This window comes from Miniopterus natalensis, chromosome 14 (assembly GCF_054644295.1).
Source record: "Miniopterus natalensis isolate mMinNat1 chromosome 14, mMinNat1.hap1, whole genome shotgun sequence".
NCBI classification, from domain to species: domain Eukaryota; kingdom Metazoa; phylum Chordata; class Mammalia; order Chiroptera; family Miniopteridae; genus Miniopterus; species Miniopterus natalensis.
The window spans coordinates 39,647,421-39,663,579 of NC_142094.1; the positions used below are offsets into that span (position 1 = coordinate 39,647,421).

At 37.9% G+C, this 16,159-nt stretch overlaps 1 protein-coding gene across 1 annotated transcript in view; it reads left to right on the forward strand.

The window, feature by feature from the left end:
• The window catches only part of CC2D2B (coiled-coil and C2 domain containing 2B), a 63,609-nt gene that overhangs the window by 10,847 nt on the left and 36,603 nt on the right, over positions 1–16,159 (forward strand). The window contains exons 9-16 of the mRNA XM_087824151.1: positions 2,140–2,349; positions 3,124–3,221; positions 6,733–6,873; positions 8,466–8,589; positions 8,784–8,902; positions 11,040–11,217; positions 13,702–13,852; positions 15,459–15,606. Of these exons, the coding sequence (XP_087680277.1) occupies positions 2,140–2,349; positions 3,124–3,221; positions 6,733–6,873; positions 8,466–8,589; positions 8,784–8,902; positions 11,040–11,217; positions 13,702–13,852; positions 15,459–15,606 (1,169 nt within the window). The remainder of the gene's footprint in view (positions 1–2,139; positions 2,350–3,123; positions 3,222–6,732; positions 6,874–8,465; positions 8,590–8,783; positions 8,903–11,039; positions 11,218–13,701; positions 13,853–15,458; positions 15,607–16,159) is intronic.

Consider the following 16,159-nt stretch of genomic DNA (forward strand, 5'->3'; position numbering starts at 1 on the left):
CTTCACTAAACTGAGTATTAAAATTCATTCTGCAGCATCCTTAGCAGGTTTGCTAGAAGTTGTGTCAGACAAATGTTTCTGCCAGCTTTTCCTTTCTAAATTCTCTACCGTTTTTACTCTGCCCAGCCAGCCTTGGAGGCAATGCTCATTTGGGATTTCTCAGCAGAATAAATAAATACAAGGGTACTGAAGGAGAGATAATAGCTGTCTGAATAGCAAAGTCCTCTCTTTGCTGTTGCCTTCACCAGGAACTTTAATGCCTTGTTGTGCCTCTCCTATCCCCAGGTCTAATTTGCTTGTTATTTGTACATTAGTTTTGCCTATTCCCTTTACCCCCTCTGCTAGCACTCGTCTTACACATTTACCGAGATTTTACACATGCCACCAGCTTGGATGTTTTTGTGCTTTTACCTGGCCTTTGAATCATCGTTGCCTAGGTATTTGTGCTTTGTTCTAACACACTTACCTCGATCTAGAAATTTACTTAATACCCTTGGTCAGTTGCTGCTTATAACCAGTGTCAGGGAGCTTACCACCTCCCAAGAGAATTTATTCCAGTATTAGCCAGTTCTAATTGTTTATTGTTTTCTGTGTTGAATTAAAACCTGCCTCCTGGATCACTCATGCTCATTTGACCTTATTTGGTCATAAGGAACTCATAACGCACTTCACTTATGCAATAGCGCTTCAAATATCTGAAGCCTATGGTCACTCCCAAACTTTAGCTTTTGTTCTCCAGGCTAAACTCACTTCCTTTGGCTGCTGCTAGGTACCCACCGTCTAAGTTACCTTTCTGTAGCTTCTGAACACCACTGTCAGTAGTCCTGAATAGGTCAGGACCAAGGGCCGGGGCCTGTGTCACTCCAGTAGAACCCAAAGAGAGTAAGCAACACAGTTATTTGACTAGTGCTGAATCCACTTAAGAAGACAGGATTTCTGGCTTAGCAACTTTAATTTCCAAAAGTTCATTATACTTTGGTTGTCTAAAACTGAAAGTTTATTTTCCTGGTGGTTTTGCCTGGTTGATGACCAATTTACCAAACCTTATAGGTAGAATCAAGAGCAGGCTTCCCCCTCGGAGTTGGCTCTTGCACAGAGAATAGAGACAGGCTAAGGGTAAAAGAAAAGGGAAAAATCCTTGTGGTGGTTCTCTTGCCTCCTTCAACCCAGCGAGGGAAAAGGGGAGGATTTCTAGTGCAGGAGAAAGTAGGGAGGAGAGATGTAGGCTTCCTACTGGGGACCACAACCCTCAAGAACTGCTGGAGCTGCCACACCAGGTCAGGGGTGGGACAGCAGTCGTTTCAGTTTAACAGCAGGTGTCATAGCAACGGCACAGACTGGAGGGCCTGTCCAGAAGGGGATCCAGAAGGGGATCCAGAAGGGGAGCTCATGCTCATCTTTTTAGGTGGGTGAGCCTTGGCTCCTGTTGGAAGGGATTAGGCTCCTGAATTAGGCTAAGTAACCTACTATCCTTCTCAAATTACATCACTAAAAACCAGTCACATGCCTATTCAAACACACGTGCTTAAATTCAAAGTAGTGTACTAAAATATAGTTGAAGCATTTTGCATATAATCTAAGGCTTACAGACGTCAGCTAATGTAGGGACAGCCTGGTACCCAAATGAAGACAGCCTCCTGTGCGAGGAAAGATGGTCTCCTTATAAGGTAGCATTTGCTTAGAAGGTCCAGGCCCCTCCAGGGAATTTCCCGGGGGATTTGACCAACACACTCACTCTAGAACAGTGTTTTAATAAGGGTTTACCATTTAACTGGCCCACGGATGACTACTGTATCCTCATAGGGTCGGACTATTGACTCAGCAGTTCGGAGCACCATTGGTCATCATGTTCCTACAGCAAATTATTTGGGAGCTTGCAACTTGAAAGTCCAGCCTCTACCAGCACACAACAGTATCACAAACAATAATTTATAGGGAGGTTATTAAAATGCTGCGCGATAAGTGTATGAAATCAAGGCGTAATCAGCTTCAAGGAAGAAAGATCAAATCACTAGTGTTTGCTTTTCAGTGTCTCAGTTTTCTTACAATTAACATGCTCCTTTTTATAAGGAAAAGTTACTTACAATTTCAAAAGAAACAGAATCAAGTTAACTGTGTATACATGTTTTTCTTTAAAAGGCAGTGACACCTGATCTGGAAAGCTCTGTTAGGACCAAAATGGAAGGTCAAAGGAGAAGGTATCAGTTAGACCTCAACATTGTGGGTCTGCAGTTTAGCCATCACCCTGTCTTCAATCAGGAGCAAGTGCTGTGCGCTCGGCTGCTCCAGCTTTATGAGTGCTTTCAGGACAGGCAGCAACAGAACTTATCTCAGCTGCTTTTGGAGAAGGTGAGAATGGATTTTATTAAATTATTGGGCTGAACATTTAATATTGAAGAGTAAACGAACCTCTTAGGACAGAGCAAGTTATCATAGAATATTTTCCCTTAGCACTTTAATTATTTAACCAATTAGAACAATAGATGATTTCAGTTTTTCTGAAAAGAAACTGTAGGAGTTGACTGGCCAGGGAGGCAGCCTGCAAAATATGTAGCATTTATAAATGGTTTACTGACCATTGGTATTATTCTTGGTCCTATGACTCAAGAAGAGCCTTTGAAAACGATTACTATTTAAAGGAGCCACATGGCTATTTGGATCTCATATCAAATGTGAGGAGTCTCGGTTCAAGAACAATCAATTCAAATATCATCTAATAACATAAAGGGTACATAAAGTCTGAAGAGAAATCAGAGGAGGAGTACCTACCGACAAAGACAAATAAACCCATCTTTTGTGTAACCATGGGATTTTAAGTGGAAAAAGGTAGATTCCTGTGCTCAATCTGCCATCTTGATTGATTGGCATTTCTCTGTATTGATCGATGAACTGATTATCTAGAAGGTTTAAGTTATAATGTTTATATCTTAGACAGATATTGAGGTTCTTCTCAGTTTTGCCCAAAGGTGCTTATATGAAATAAATTTTGAGAGACAAGACAGTAATCACAAAAAGAATCACACACTTGTGCTTCTACTACACACACTTAGACCTATCTACAGGGGAATTGGAATGATGGCAACAGTTGAATGAAATGTACCAAAACTCTTTTCTTCATTGTAGCTTAAAGCACTGACACATGCTACCAAATTAGCAAGTGATAATTTGGAAATAAGGCAGCTGACTGGAAAATCTTTGCAAGATTATTCTTGGCAGATAAGGTAGGTTTGGGGTCATTCATGTATTCAGTAAGCATTTATTAAATAACTTCTTTAGACAGAGTGCTGCACTTGCTATGGAAAATACAAAAGAAAAAGAAAAGATCCCTACTCTTTAGGCATTTACAGAAATGCTTCCAGCCTTTCCTTAAGACCCACTTTTTTGTGTAAAAGTATTTCCCAGAAGTGTCACATGAAAGTGGTTGTAGTTTTAATATCCATTGATTAAAAACACATACTCATGTTCACTAAAACTATGAGTTTATGAATACTTTTCAATTGACTTGGATTATATTAATCTCAAGTGTTTGTATATACTTGAGAATTATTCTATATATACATATATGCAAGATATATTATGAATTCATTCTAAAGACAGTACTGAAAGAGCTTACAGATTTAAGGACCCCTGTAAAAAAATATATGGTCTACAAGTTGGGAACCATTAGATTTTGGACTAGTTGGGAAGAGAAGTTAGGAGGAAGTATGAAGTAACTGGAAAAATGATTTCAAAAGAAAACCTAATTATGTGTCAAGGAATCTTCAATATCAGGAAAGCTTATTGGGAGGTACTTACTGAGTAGACAGTTCCACTATGCACAAAGACATAACAGTTGTCTATACATGAGAGGGATCTGACGAATTTCCTTGACTCCCTGCCCATTGACCTGACACAGTACTACAAAACTCTTACCCACTAGGGGCAAACAGTTTATTTAAATAATTGGTTTCCTAGAATAACCTAGTTAAATGCAAACAATATTACTCGAGAAGGTTGAAATATACCTCATACAGGGTCTGGCATATAGTGAGTGTTCAATAAATAGTTAAATGACTGAATGAAAACGAATAGAAGACATCAGTATTTACAAAACGATAAACTAGTGTTATAAGGTAAGCAAAAACTGAAAGCAAAGAACAAACATTGGCATAATGAACACAACAAGTAAACTATAATATAGAAAAAAGAAAAGTAGGCTTTAGATGGGATCCAATATTGATGGATAGGAGTCTACTACTGTGTGCCTGTGTGTGTGTGTGCATGTGTGTGTGCACGTGCGTGCATGCGTGCGTGTGTATGGGACAGTCACTTTTATTAAAGCAGAAAAAGAAAGCAGTGTAATAGATTTACACTCAGAAAAAATTTCAGAGTGGTGTTGAAATTCTGCAAAGGTGAGTTTGTGGACATTTGAAAAACAATGTTTCTATTAGGAAAGATGTGGGCATGAAATACAATTAAATAAGAGTGACACATATGTATTCAGCCTTTAATGACTGTATACTATATGCCTAGTAACCACAATCACCTGGTACCCAGGAAAGACATCTGCGAGTCATTTGTGACCCATCTCCTTGCCTCATTCCTCACATGCAGCCAGTAACCATTCCCACTGATTCTGGTTTATTTTAGGTGCTTATCTCACAGCCTGACTACTCAGATAGTCTCCTAAAATACTTATCTTTAGACCATGCTCCATATTGAAATCAGAGTGATTTTTCTAAATAAATAAAGCCACATGAGTGGCTTTCTGTTACCTTTAAGATAATTTTCAGTTGCTTTAGCATGATTTGTAAGGCCCTGCATAATTGGACTCCTGCTGACTTTTCCAGCCTCGTGTTAGGGGTTCTCTGCCTTGGAACTGTACAGTCCAGTGCACTAAATGGACTATGCTCTCTAATATCTATATATCTTTGTTTTAATGCCTCTTGATTTTAGAAGATTCTTTCATCGTTCTCTGCCAACAGTCAACATAAACATTTTATTCAATTTCATGTTACTTTCTCAGGGAGGCTCTTAGTTTGCCCATTAAATTAGATTATATTCACATAGCATTTACATATTTCCCTTTTCATAGTACTCATCACATTTGTAATTTGTTTTTGTTTTAAAAAATAGATCTTTACTGATTTCAGAGACAGGAAGAGTGAAGGAGAGAGAAAGACAGAAACATCACTGATGAGAGAGTCATGGATTGGTTGCCTCCTACAAGCCCCATACTGGGGATCAAGCCTGGAACTCAGGCATGTGCCCTGACCGGGAATTGAACCACGATCCCCTGGATCCTAGGTTGATGCTCAGCTGCTGAGCCACACCAGCCGGGCACATTTGTAATTTGCTTTGTCTTTTTCCCTGCTGGGATATTAATTACCAGCACCTAAAATACTTTCTGCTACCCTGGCTGGTGTGGCTAAGTGGTTAGAATGTTTGCCTGTGCACCCAAGGGTCGCAGGTTGGATTCCTGGTCAAGGGCACTTACCTGGATTGCAGGTTCGATCCCTAGCCCCGGTTGAGAGGGAACCAATTCACGTGTCTGTCTGTCTGTCTGTCTCTCTCTCTCTCTCGCATAGATGTTTCTCTCTTTCTCTCTCCCTTTCCCTTCCTTCCTCCCTCCCTCCCTAAAAAAATCAAAGGAAAAAAAAATCCTCAGGTGAAGATTAACCAAAAAAAAAAAAATTTCCTGCCACATAATATTATGTGTTTATTGATTTGAATTGAATATCACATACTCTATGAAGTCTTTCCCTACTGTTGCCTACCATTCTCTTATTTATGCCCATACTCTAGCTTGTGTGAACTTCTATCATAACACCTATAGCACTTTATTGCATTGATTAATTTACATGTATAAAAGCTTCTCTGACCCAAGGAGCATGTCTTTTTATCTTTGTATCCCCCTTAACCAGCACGGTGCCTGACATGTAGTAAGCACCCAATAAATATTTAGTGGATGACTTAATGAGTGGCAGTAGACTTCTCTTTCTATCAGTATGATAGACTAGAGTCCCTGGATGGCCCATCTAATGAAAACAACTAAAAAGATAAAATACAAATATTATCTTTATAAACATATTGCTGAAATGGCAAAAAGGTAAGGAATCTGTAAAAGCCAAAAACTAAGTAAAAGAAGAAATCCTAAAAATTAAGGGTAAAGCCAGCTTTTACACTGAGGTGCATTTGTTAAGCACTAGTAACCCTGACTATTGTTCAGATGGCTTCATGGAGTGCCAAAGGCAGGAGATAAATCCAAGTTCTTCTTAACTGGAAAGTCTAATAAGAGATCCTATAGAAACGGGTATTAAACTTCATAAAAGGGAGAGTGTAAAGGGGATGACAAAGAAAATAAGCATCTTTTAAAACAACACATTACTTCAATATCTAAATAATATGCTCACTGCCCAATCAGGAAGAGAATCTCTAAATTTGAAGCAATGGTTAATTTTTAACCTGAAACAAGTATAATAAATATACTACAGAATGTCTAGAAACTCTGGAAATACATGCATTTTATCAGTGCACTTTTTCACAGTGAAGAAATCTTTAAGCCATAAGGGAATGAATCAGTAAATGGAATTTCAGGCTCTGTATCAACATACGGGTAAAATGAAAGAAAAAAAAATTAGGTGGGTGGGGGGAGGGGGTCAAGAAGAATTGTGTAATATGTTCTGCCAGGCTGACCTAATGACTTAAATAGTCCTAATCTGCTGTGTTTTCTATCTACCATTCTTGTTGTAGTAATACAAAGCAGCTCTATGACTTAGAAAGGGAAAAAGACTTCTCCCTACTCCACAGCATATTACAGACTTGGAAACGGATAAAATCCCTTCGACAGCAGCAGGGGTTTATAAGCACCCCGATAAAGTTACAGTTTCAGAGGTGAGTGGTAGTTCTGTTTGTTCTTATAATGTTCCGAGGAACTGCACATGAACAACTGGGAATTCACAGTAACGGGGAGGAAACCAAGAAGCTAGATACCTATTTGATGTAGTTGACAGAGGACTGACTTGTATCTTGAATGTATATACAGTTCTTACAACTTAATAAGACAACTCAATTAAAAAGGAGGCAAAAGATTTGAATAGACATTTCACTAAAGCGGGTACGTGGATGGCAAATGAACATGAGATGCTCAACATTCTTTCATGTCAATAGAGAAATGTGAATTGAAACCACAACGGAATATACTGCACAGCTATTAGAATGGTATTAGAATGGCTAAAATAAAATAAAAAAGAAAGAAAGAAACAGAAAAGAAAAAGACAATAACAAATACTGACAAAAATGCTGAGCAATAGGAACTCTCACTGATTGTTGGTGGGAATGTAAAATTGTGTTTGGTACTTTAATACAAAGTTAAACACAGACTCAGCAATCATACTCCTAGGCAAAACATGTAAGACATGAAAGCATGTCTAGCAGAGGAGGAGTTATAATTAAAAACTGTATTGTTACTCACTGAAGCTGCTTGTGAACTCACAGTGAAAGGACTGCTTCCCTTCCTATAACCACTGTCCCTGGGTCCTTTTTTTCCCTCTCAAAACTATAAAAGATTAGTGTAATTTCATTCCATTAAGAAAGATGTTGCCCAGCTGGCGTGGCTCAGCGGTTGAGCATCGACCTAAGATCCAGGAGATCATGGTTCGATTCCCGGTCAGGGCACATGCCCGGGTTGCCAGCTCCATCCCCAGTAGGGGGCGTGCAGGAGGCTGCAGGAGGTGGCAGATCAATGACTTTCTCATCATTGTTTCTCTCTCTCTCCTTTCCCTTCCTCTCTCTGAAATCAATAAAGACATATTTAAAAAAAAAAAGATGTTTACTTTGTTGATTTTTTTCCCCTGCTACAGTGTTTATAATGAGTGTTTCATGATCACCTTTATTAAAACAATTTATAATTTAATTTAATGATGACCTTTATTGAAATAATTCCTAACATTTTCAGCAGTTTATAAAAAAAAGAACTTTAAAAAAGCTCCCCAGTGATTCTAATATGACAAAGTTTGACAGCCATTAAAGAACAGTAAGTTAATTGATGTTCATATTGATTACCCTGAACTAGAGGAAAACAGTAATATTTATTCAAGCACTAGACTGAGCACTTTGCATGAATTAATGCATATAATCCTTATAACAACACAATTTTCAGATGAGAAAAGTAAGGCATAGAATACTTTAGTAACTTGCCCAAATTCCGTAGTGCCGGTAATGGGCCTAGGTATTCAGTACAGGTAGTCTGGTCTCAAGCCCCTACAGGTAATATCTACACTAGGTTCACTATATTTTATTTCAGAAGGCAAAAAGTACATATTATCAAACAGTTTTAATGAGATATCGTTCACATACCATACAGTTCACCCATTTAAAGTGTACAGTTCAGTGGTTTTTAGTATATTCACAGAGTTGTGCAACCACAATTACAACTCTCCAATACTTTATTTCTGCTTTAAATAATTCTATTTATTATTAATTAGGATAAAAATAGATAAATTTGATGAACAAAACCAAGGAGAAATGTCTGAGACTGAGAAGAAAACTGAAGGAAAAGCATATAAGAAAACTGAAGGAAAAGCATATAAGAATGGAGAAAAACAGGAGGTATTTATATTGAAAAATAATAGTCAATTCAACTAGTTATAATATTTAATTGTTAGATAGAATAGGAAATCTTGGTATTTGTAACACTTGCCCGACAAAATGACAAATATAAGAAATAAAAGTTTAATTTTAAGTATAATTGTCCTAAGCATGAAGTTACATTGTAAATTATACGTTTATTTTTGGGTTTCTAGAGCCTCATATACTTAGCTTCTGAACTTGAAGAAACAGATATTGAAAGAATGAAGCCAATTACTTTGATGCCACAACTTTCTTTTGCTGCAGAATTAACAAACTTATCCAAGTGTTCACTGTAAGCATTTTTACAGGATTATTTCTTATATATTATTAATTTTGTTTTTAATAATATTAGGTTTCTTAAGTGCATATCTTATGCCAAGCACTTTGTTACTTTATTTTATACATTTGCATATTTAATTGCTACTATAGCTCTATTGTATTATCCTCATCTTAAAGATGGGGGGATTTATGCTTATAAAAGGTTAAGTAGCCCAGGGTCACATCTCTAATTCATCAGTGAGGTAGGACATAAACCAGTTTGGTGATTGTTTTTTGTTTTCGCTATGGTAGCAATTTTTGTTCACCTATAAATAGGTGGGATATAAAGCCACTGTAAAAAAATAAGATTGTATGGTAGCCCTTGCTTGTTAAGGGATCCCTTGCTTTCATAAAATGTATTCTGTATCACGAGGCCCCTCCGGGGAATTTTCTACTTTGCATAAACTTCTTCTTTGTTGTAATATAACTTCTTCCTTGAGCTATAATGTTTCTCCCTATTCCTGGGACATATCTTGCAAAAACAGGTATCGCACAGATCCCCATTTCTCTCATCTGGATCTCATCTCCCTTAAAGAGAGTATGTCAACTTAGAGCACCAAACTCGGTCCAACTTTCAACATTTCTGTCCTATGGAACACTTTATACCCATTCATCTTTGAGTATTGTGAATGTGCATCATTTAGCACAGTGTTGGAAGATAGTGGGTGTCCAATAAATATTCATACACATTAAATGAATGAATGGATAGTTGCATTTTTAAGATGAACATAAATAGCAGCAGATGCAAAGGCATAATTATCACTTCTATCTTGCCAGAGAAGAGCAGTGGTGAAGGAATGCCTTATTTGTTCTACACCTGTTTCTCAAAAGGGCCTGAGATAATTTATTATGTAAGACACACATACAAAAAGACCCATCTAAATGAGGACAGAAGAACAGGAGCCAGAAATCAAAAGTTGAAAGTAAAGAGGAGAAAGAGAAGGAGGAAGGTACCTGTGCTGGAGAGCCTGGGCTAAAGCTTAGTGGAAGTCAAGGCAAAAGGAAATAGGATGCTTTCTATCTTTTCAAAGCTATTGCTTTGCTTTTGCAAGGCTTTTGGATCAAGTCTTAAACATTAGGTTAGTTCCTTTGCAGCTAAAATGATTTTCAATAAATGTTGGTTGAGTGAAGGAATAAATGAATGGATTGAAGACTCTCTTTAGGACTTTCGTATCACTCAAGGGGTCAATTTATTCCCCAACAAGTGTTTTCATAAAAGCCCCAGAGAACTAACCTCTCTAGCTTGCCTCTCAAGTCTTTGGGTTCAGAGAAAGAATGTCCTGGAGAAAAAGGGTGTACAACCTAAAGGAATTTACAAAGGCCTTTAATGGGACACAGCAAGCCTAATGACTTAGAGCCACCTCCATGAGGTTATTGAAAACATGATGTGTGTGTGTATGTGTGTGTGCGCCTCTCTTATTTTTATATATTTTGATGTCCCCTTTTTACCCCATTCACCCCTCCTGTCACGCACCCTCCTTGCTCCAGGCCTTCACCACACTATTGTCAGTGTCCACGAATTATGCACTTATGCATTTAAGTTCTTTAGTTAATCTCTTCCCACCCACACCCCCGCCTTCCCTCTGAGACTCTTCAATCAGTTCCATGCTTCTACTGTCTCGGGATCTATTTTGTTCATCAGTTTATTTTGTTCTTTAGATTCTACATATCAGTGAGATCATAAGCCAGTCAGAGAAAGATAAGTGTCTGATGATCTCACGCACATCTCTTTTAAGAGTTAGAAAATATTTCTGAATTCTTGATTTAAGCTTCACAACCCCTATTACTAAGTCCTTCAGTTTCCTCCTCTCATAAGACATGATAGGTAAGTACTATAATATCTTTAAGTTATAATTTAGTAAAATAAATAGCTGAATGATTTACAGAACATTAATTTTAGTTCTTTTTCTATTTTTGAGTAATTTTTTTTTAAAGCATTTTACTGGATAGGAGAGGCTTTTACCTACGTATTGACAAGTGTTATAAGGCTTAAAGATACTATTTCCCCTCTAAAATGATCATATTTTAACATGCTAAGGTACATTTTGAAATGAACATTTTATATCCATTTTGCTTTTCAAGGGTCTTTTAAAGGTTTATTTAATTTTTAGGCACGAACAAAAAAGGAGAGCCAAAATTCAGAAGTTTAAGTATTTTATTAAAATATTATACAACGATAAACAGGTTTCTTGCAGTTCAGTATCTCCTCTACAGTTTGATTTTAAAGTCATGTTTCAGCAAATTTTCAATATCCAGTTAATATATTGGCCTGAAACAATTTGCTTGGAGGTATGTCATTGTCATTTACTTTGTATCTTTTTTAATGCCATGCATAATTAAAAATTTCTTGTTAGCTGTTGTTATATGTGATAAGTTACTTCTTTTATATCAAGAGATAACAGATCTATATGGGTAAGCAAGATATTTATAAATAATATATTTGTGATTTATCATTAGTTTTTTATGCTATGAGTACAAAATTATTTCATTAATGGTTCTTCTAAATACTTCTCTTCTTTCCTGCTAAAATTTCCTCCAACCCTTGATGTGCAGTATCACTCCTCATTTGCTAGTGAAGTGGCACAGGGTTGTTTAAGCTACAATGAGTGGTGGAGCTGTTACAATGGCACTGAAGGATGTCTCCACATTGCCTCGGCCCTGGCTTGATTTCAGTTTCTTGCTGTATTTGTTCTTCATCTGTTTTTGGATTTGGGATCTTTTTAAGAATCTGATGAAAGAACATACACACAGCAGACCCCTCATCTCTCTCCAAAGACCCCACTATGAAAACCCCTGTGCTACTGAATGGAGAAGAAAATAGGACAATGGAGAAACATTAGGGACCTTGAAGGAGTCTAGACAAGAAGTTTTGATGGCTAATAGGGGCTAAACTTGCATCCACACCCGAAAGAAGGGTTTTGAGGGCCTGAAGATTTGTGTATGTGAGGGTAGGATGGAGCTTGGGGAATGGAGAGGGGATTGTAATTACAAATCTAAATCAAGTATTTTTACAGTGCCTAAATAATTTTGTGCCAGCCCTGATCAGAGGCTGTATTTATTTTGTTTATCTGTACTACCAAGTGCCTGCCATCTTAAAATGTGCCTCTGTTGAAATTCTTATTTTAAAAATATACCCACTGTGCTTTCCTTCTCTTGTACCTAAAATTGTGACATAATAACCCAACTACTGGAGCCTGAAATATGCCCCAATATAGATAAATGCACATTTTGATTCTTTCATTATCCCACTAGAGGCAGGGGAAACTAACCTAGCTAGGGATAAATTACACCATTAGCAGCTGTAGAAATTGAAAAATAAAATTTTATGCCCTGGCCTAAGAGTCTCTAACCTACATTTCTAACTTACTTCTTACCATCCCTCTTTACTGACCCTTCACTTCAGCCAAACGGAACTGCTTGTTTTCCCCATACACCCTTTCAGTTTCCTACTTCTGAACTATTGCACATTCTAGCTCCTCCGCTATAATGCCTTTCATTCTTGACACTCCATCTCTGCCATTCGGTGGAGTCGATAGCTGCCATCAGGGACAAGGCTGCCTCCTGGGGGACTTCACCAGGTGGAATTCTCTACCTCTACATTTAGTTCTACCCAGGATCTGACCTCCATTCCTGCGTTCCCAGAAACTGGATGTGACAGTGCCCTGAGAACGCAGCTGTATACCCTAAACACATTTAGAAGGCTGGCGTGTCAAATCAGAATGTCAGTTCATCACTTGAATATATTTATCAGTTTATTGTTCCTCTTTAGTTAGCCCATAAGCAGGTGTACAGTAAGAAATTTCTTTCACTGGCCTGAATACTTTAATTCCATTAGCTGTAACCCCTACAAACCTGTCAACATTAGGGATACCTTTGTCAAAGAGACCAGCGTGCTGGCTTAAATTAACTTTTACAAGGGGCAGTTTTTAGATGACCAGAAAAAAATATTTGCCTCTTTGACTTTCCTATTTTCTCTGCTTTCTTGGTTAACCAACTATCCTTTTGATTGACACATTTTTTTTCCTTATTTTTCAAGGGGCACTTCGCCCACCTCCCTGATTTCCTTTCTCTTAGGTACATATCACTGTTTACCCAAACACCGGCAACACAGTGTAGGTCAAATTAAGATTTTGCTGTTGAAAAAAACTTAAAGTTCGTAGTTATGGTGGTGATGGAATTGCAGTGAGAGCACAGCATGCTCAGTGGACATCTGGGGAACTGTCCACTGAGCTCCCGGCTACTCCTCCTCCTGGGACTTTTCTGCCCTCCCATCCCTATAGCGTGTTTAATCTGTCCTTGGGCTCCATGAGCTAATGGATCTCCCTTTTTTCATAAGCAATTCAACCTGGGTTCCTATCACTAATAATAAAAGCTAATATATTTCAGATAGAGACTCCATTTCCTCATAAAATGGGAAGAATAATACAGTTTCCTATCATTTTCATCAGGTTTAAATGAGATAAGGGACTTTAAAAGTGCTACACAAAGTAAGTTATTGGGGTCTTGTGTTATATATACATATATTCTCAGAACTGTATTTATAATCCTTTTATTCAATTTATTTTCTTTGAAACCAGTGAAAGGCATTCTACTTTCAGGGGCACACACTTATCTATTTTCCTCACAATCACATGAATGAAATGCTATATAGAACAATACCTATTTTATATTCTAGCATTTTAAAAAAAGAATACAAATGTGTTGAGCGTCCTTATTTTAGTTTTTAAATTTTTGTACTTTCAATGAGTTGTCAATCATTTCTTTTACATTTAGGTTTATGAAATAAATAAAAGGACAAGCTTACTGGCAAAACTATATATACCTTTACCTAACAACACAGAGCTGAAAAGCAAGACTGCTTTGGAATATGTCGAATTTAGCTCCGATAAGCTGGTCATACCTGAGTATGGAGAAGTAGGAAGCAGTAAGTTTATTGGTTTTTTTGTTGTTTGTTGTTATTAATTCTCACCCGAGGGTATTTTTTCCATTGATTTTCAGAAAGAGTGGAAGGGAGGGAGGGAAGGAGGAAGAGAAGGAGAGAGAGACATTGATGTGACAGAGATGCACCGATTGGTTGCCTCCTGCACTTGCCCCAAGCGGTGGACTGGGGATCAACCTGCACCTCAAGTACATGCCTTGACTGGGAATTGAACCGGAGACCCTTCAGTCTGTGGGCCGACACCCTAACCACTGAACCACACTGGCCAGGGCTGAAGCAGTAAGTTTATTAAAAATGCTTCTTCTCCCTATTTTCTTCACGAATTTCATATCCTATATGACCCTGGCTCATTCATGTGAGTAAAGAATTCCGTATTTATAGTTATAGGTTTAAAATGTATAAAGTTCTCCTTTCAGATGTTAAACTAAAATTTTAAGAACTTTGTCTTGAATCAGATCTTTGGGAAATCTAAAATTTGGAGTGCACACCAGTGGGTTTTGCTAGGTCATCTTGAGATAAGAGCTCCGCTCCTGAGTGGACAGACTGCTCTGCCCCTGCCCACACCCCTGCCCCTGCCCCTGCCTCTTTTTTCCTGAAGCCTAAAGGTGCTCCAGGATGTGTTTGTCTGTTTTTTAACTGAGTAGGGAAGTGAGGAGGAAGGGGAAGGGGGAAAGAGAGAGAAGGGAAGAGAGAAAAGGATAGAGGAAAAGAAGGGCTGTTTCTGTTCACTCCTTTGTCAATTGAGTGTACTCCTCAAGCAGTTAAATTGGTAACACATCTGTGAGAACAGTGACCTCCCTCTCCCACTCCCTCTCCCCCAGGACTCCTCTCTCTCACCTTCCTAGGAGCTTTGCAACTGCCCGCCTCCAGGAGAAGGGAAGACTATGAACTTGTGTCTACAAAGAAAACTCTAGCAGCAGTGGGAACAGTTTCATTTTTGTGGATGTTGGTTTATTTTTTAAATTTATGTTTATAAATATTTAAAATATTTTATTTATAATTACTCTACTAAGACAATAATTGTCTTTATATGTAACAGAGAAGAAAATGAGACAGAATGAGGGAGGGTGTGTCTGTCTAGAGTTCAGATGAAGCAGAAAAACAGGGCTGTGGAGACCCAGAAGAAAAGACTCAAGGTGAAAAATTTAGGGAGCACTAAGAACTCAGCCAAAGTTTCAAGGAGAGTTGTTAAGCTCTCTGGAGATAGAAGGGAAAAAATGGGGGAAGATGAACACTCAGGAATGTAGGAAAGGAGACAAAGAGCACCTTGTCTGCCTCTTTCTGCTGCCTATGGTCCTTTCTTGCTGGAAGCCACTCCCAGAAAGAATGGTTTAAAAGCTTCTAGCCATAAGAAGAGGAAAGTAGAGCTTGTCCATCTCTGTGTAATCAGGTCAGTATTTCGCTCTCTCTGTAGTCTGTCTGAAGCAATCTGCCTGGAGGTATCCTAGATGAATGAGGACAGAGAGCTCTAAGATTGGGGCTCAGCAAAGAGCTTCCTTTGTGTTCCACAAGTAAAAGTCGGCGGGCATCTACAATGTATTCAAATTGCATGCTTTTAAAACTATTTGTTTTTAATGTCTTTTATAAACAGATGTGCCTTTTCTTCTTGAGGGAAATGAAACTGAAGAACTTTGTCTTTTCACATCGGGAAAACTAAGCTATTCTGTATCATGGGCCTTAGATGAAAATGGCATTCCTCTGACACCTCTGTCACAGTCATTAAGATCTGCTTACTGCAGGTAGTAAACTTTTATGTTTGAAAAATAATTCCAGTCCTCAGCAAAGCATCACAGGAAACCTGTGTCTATAAGAGAAAACTAACAGCAGTAGTTTAGTTTATTTAGATGTTGATTAATTTTTTTCATGTATTTATATATATCAAATATTAATATATATATTTATAATTATTCTACTGACAATGAGTGTCTTTATATGTAGCAGACCGTATCTCTTCAATGCTTAGACTTATAGCCACATGGAGGGTGAGAGGCAGTTCCATAGTCCTTAACTTCTAAGCAAAGACCAAGACCCCCAAGGATTTTATTTCTGGGGCCTTTATATCTCCCAGTCATTCTGGATTATAAAATAATAAGTTATGCATTATCAATTTGCTGAAAAGAAAATCCTAGAAATTTTGTGCTAGTCCCAGGACTTCCTAGAAGAATTGGAATTAATTTCTAAATCACACCCACAGATAGGATTACTAGAAATAAGTACAATAAAGTTCTATAGAAATGAGGATAATGCTGGCTCATATATTGTGCTGTGTTTGAGTGAAATGAGTGTCTTTAT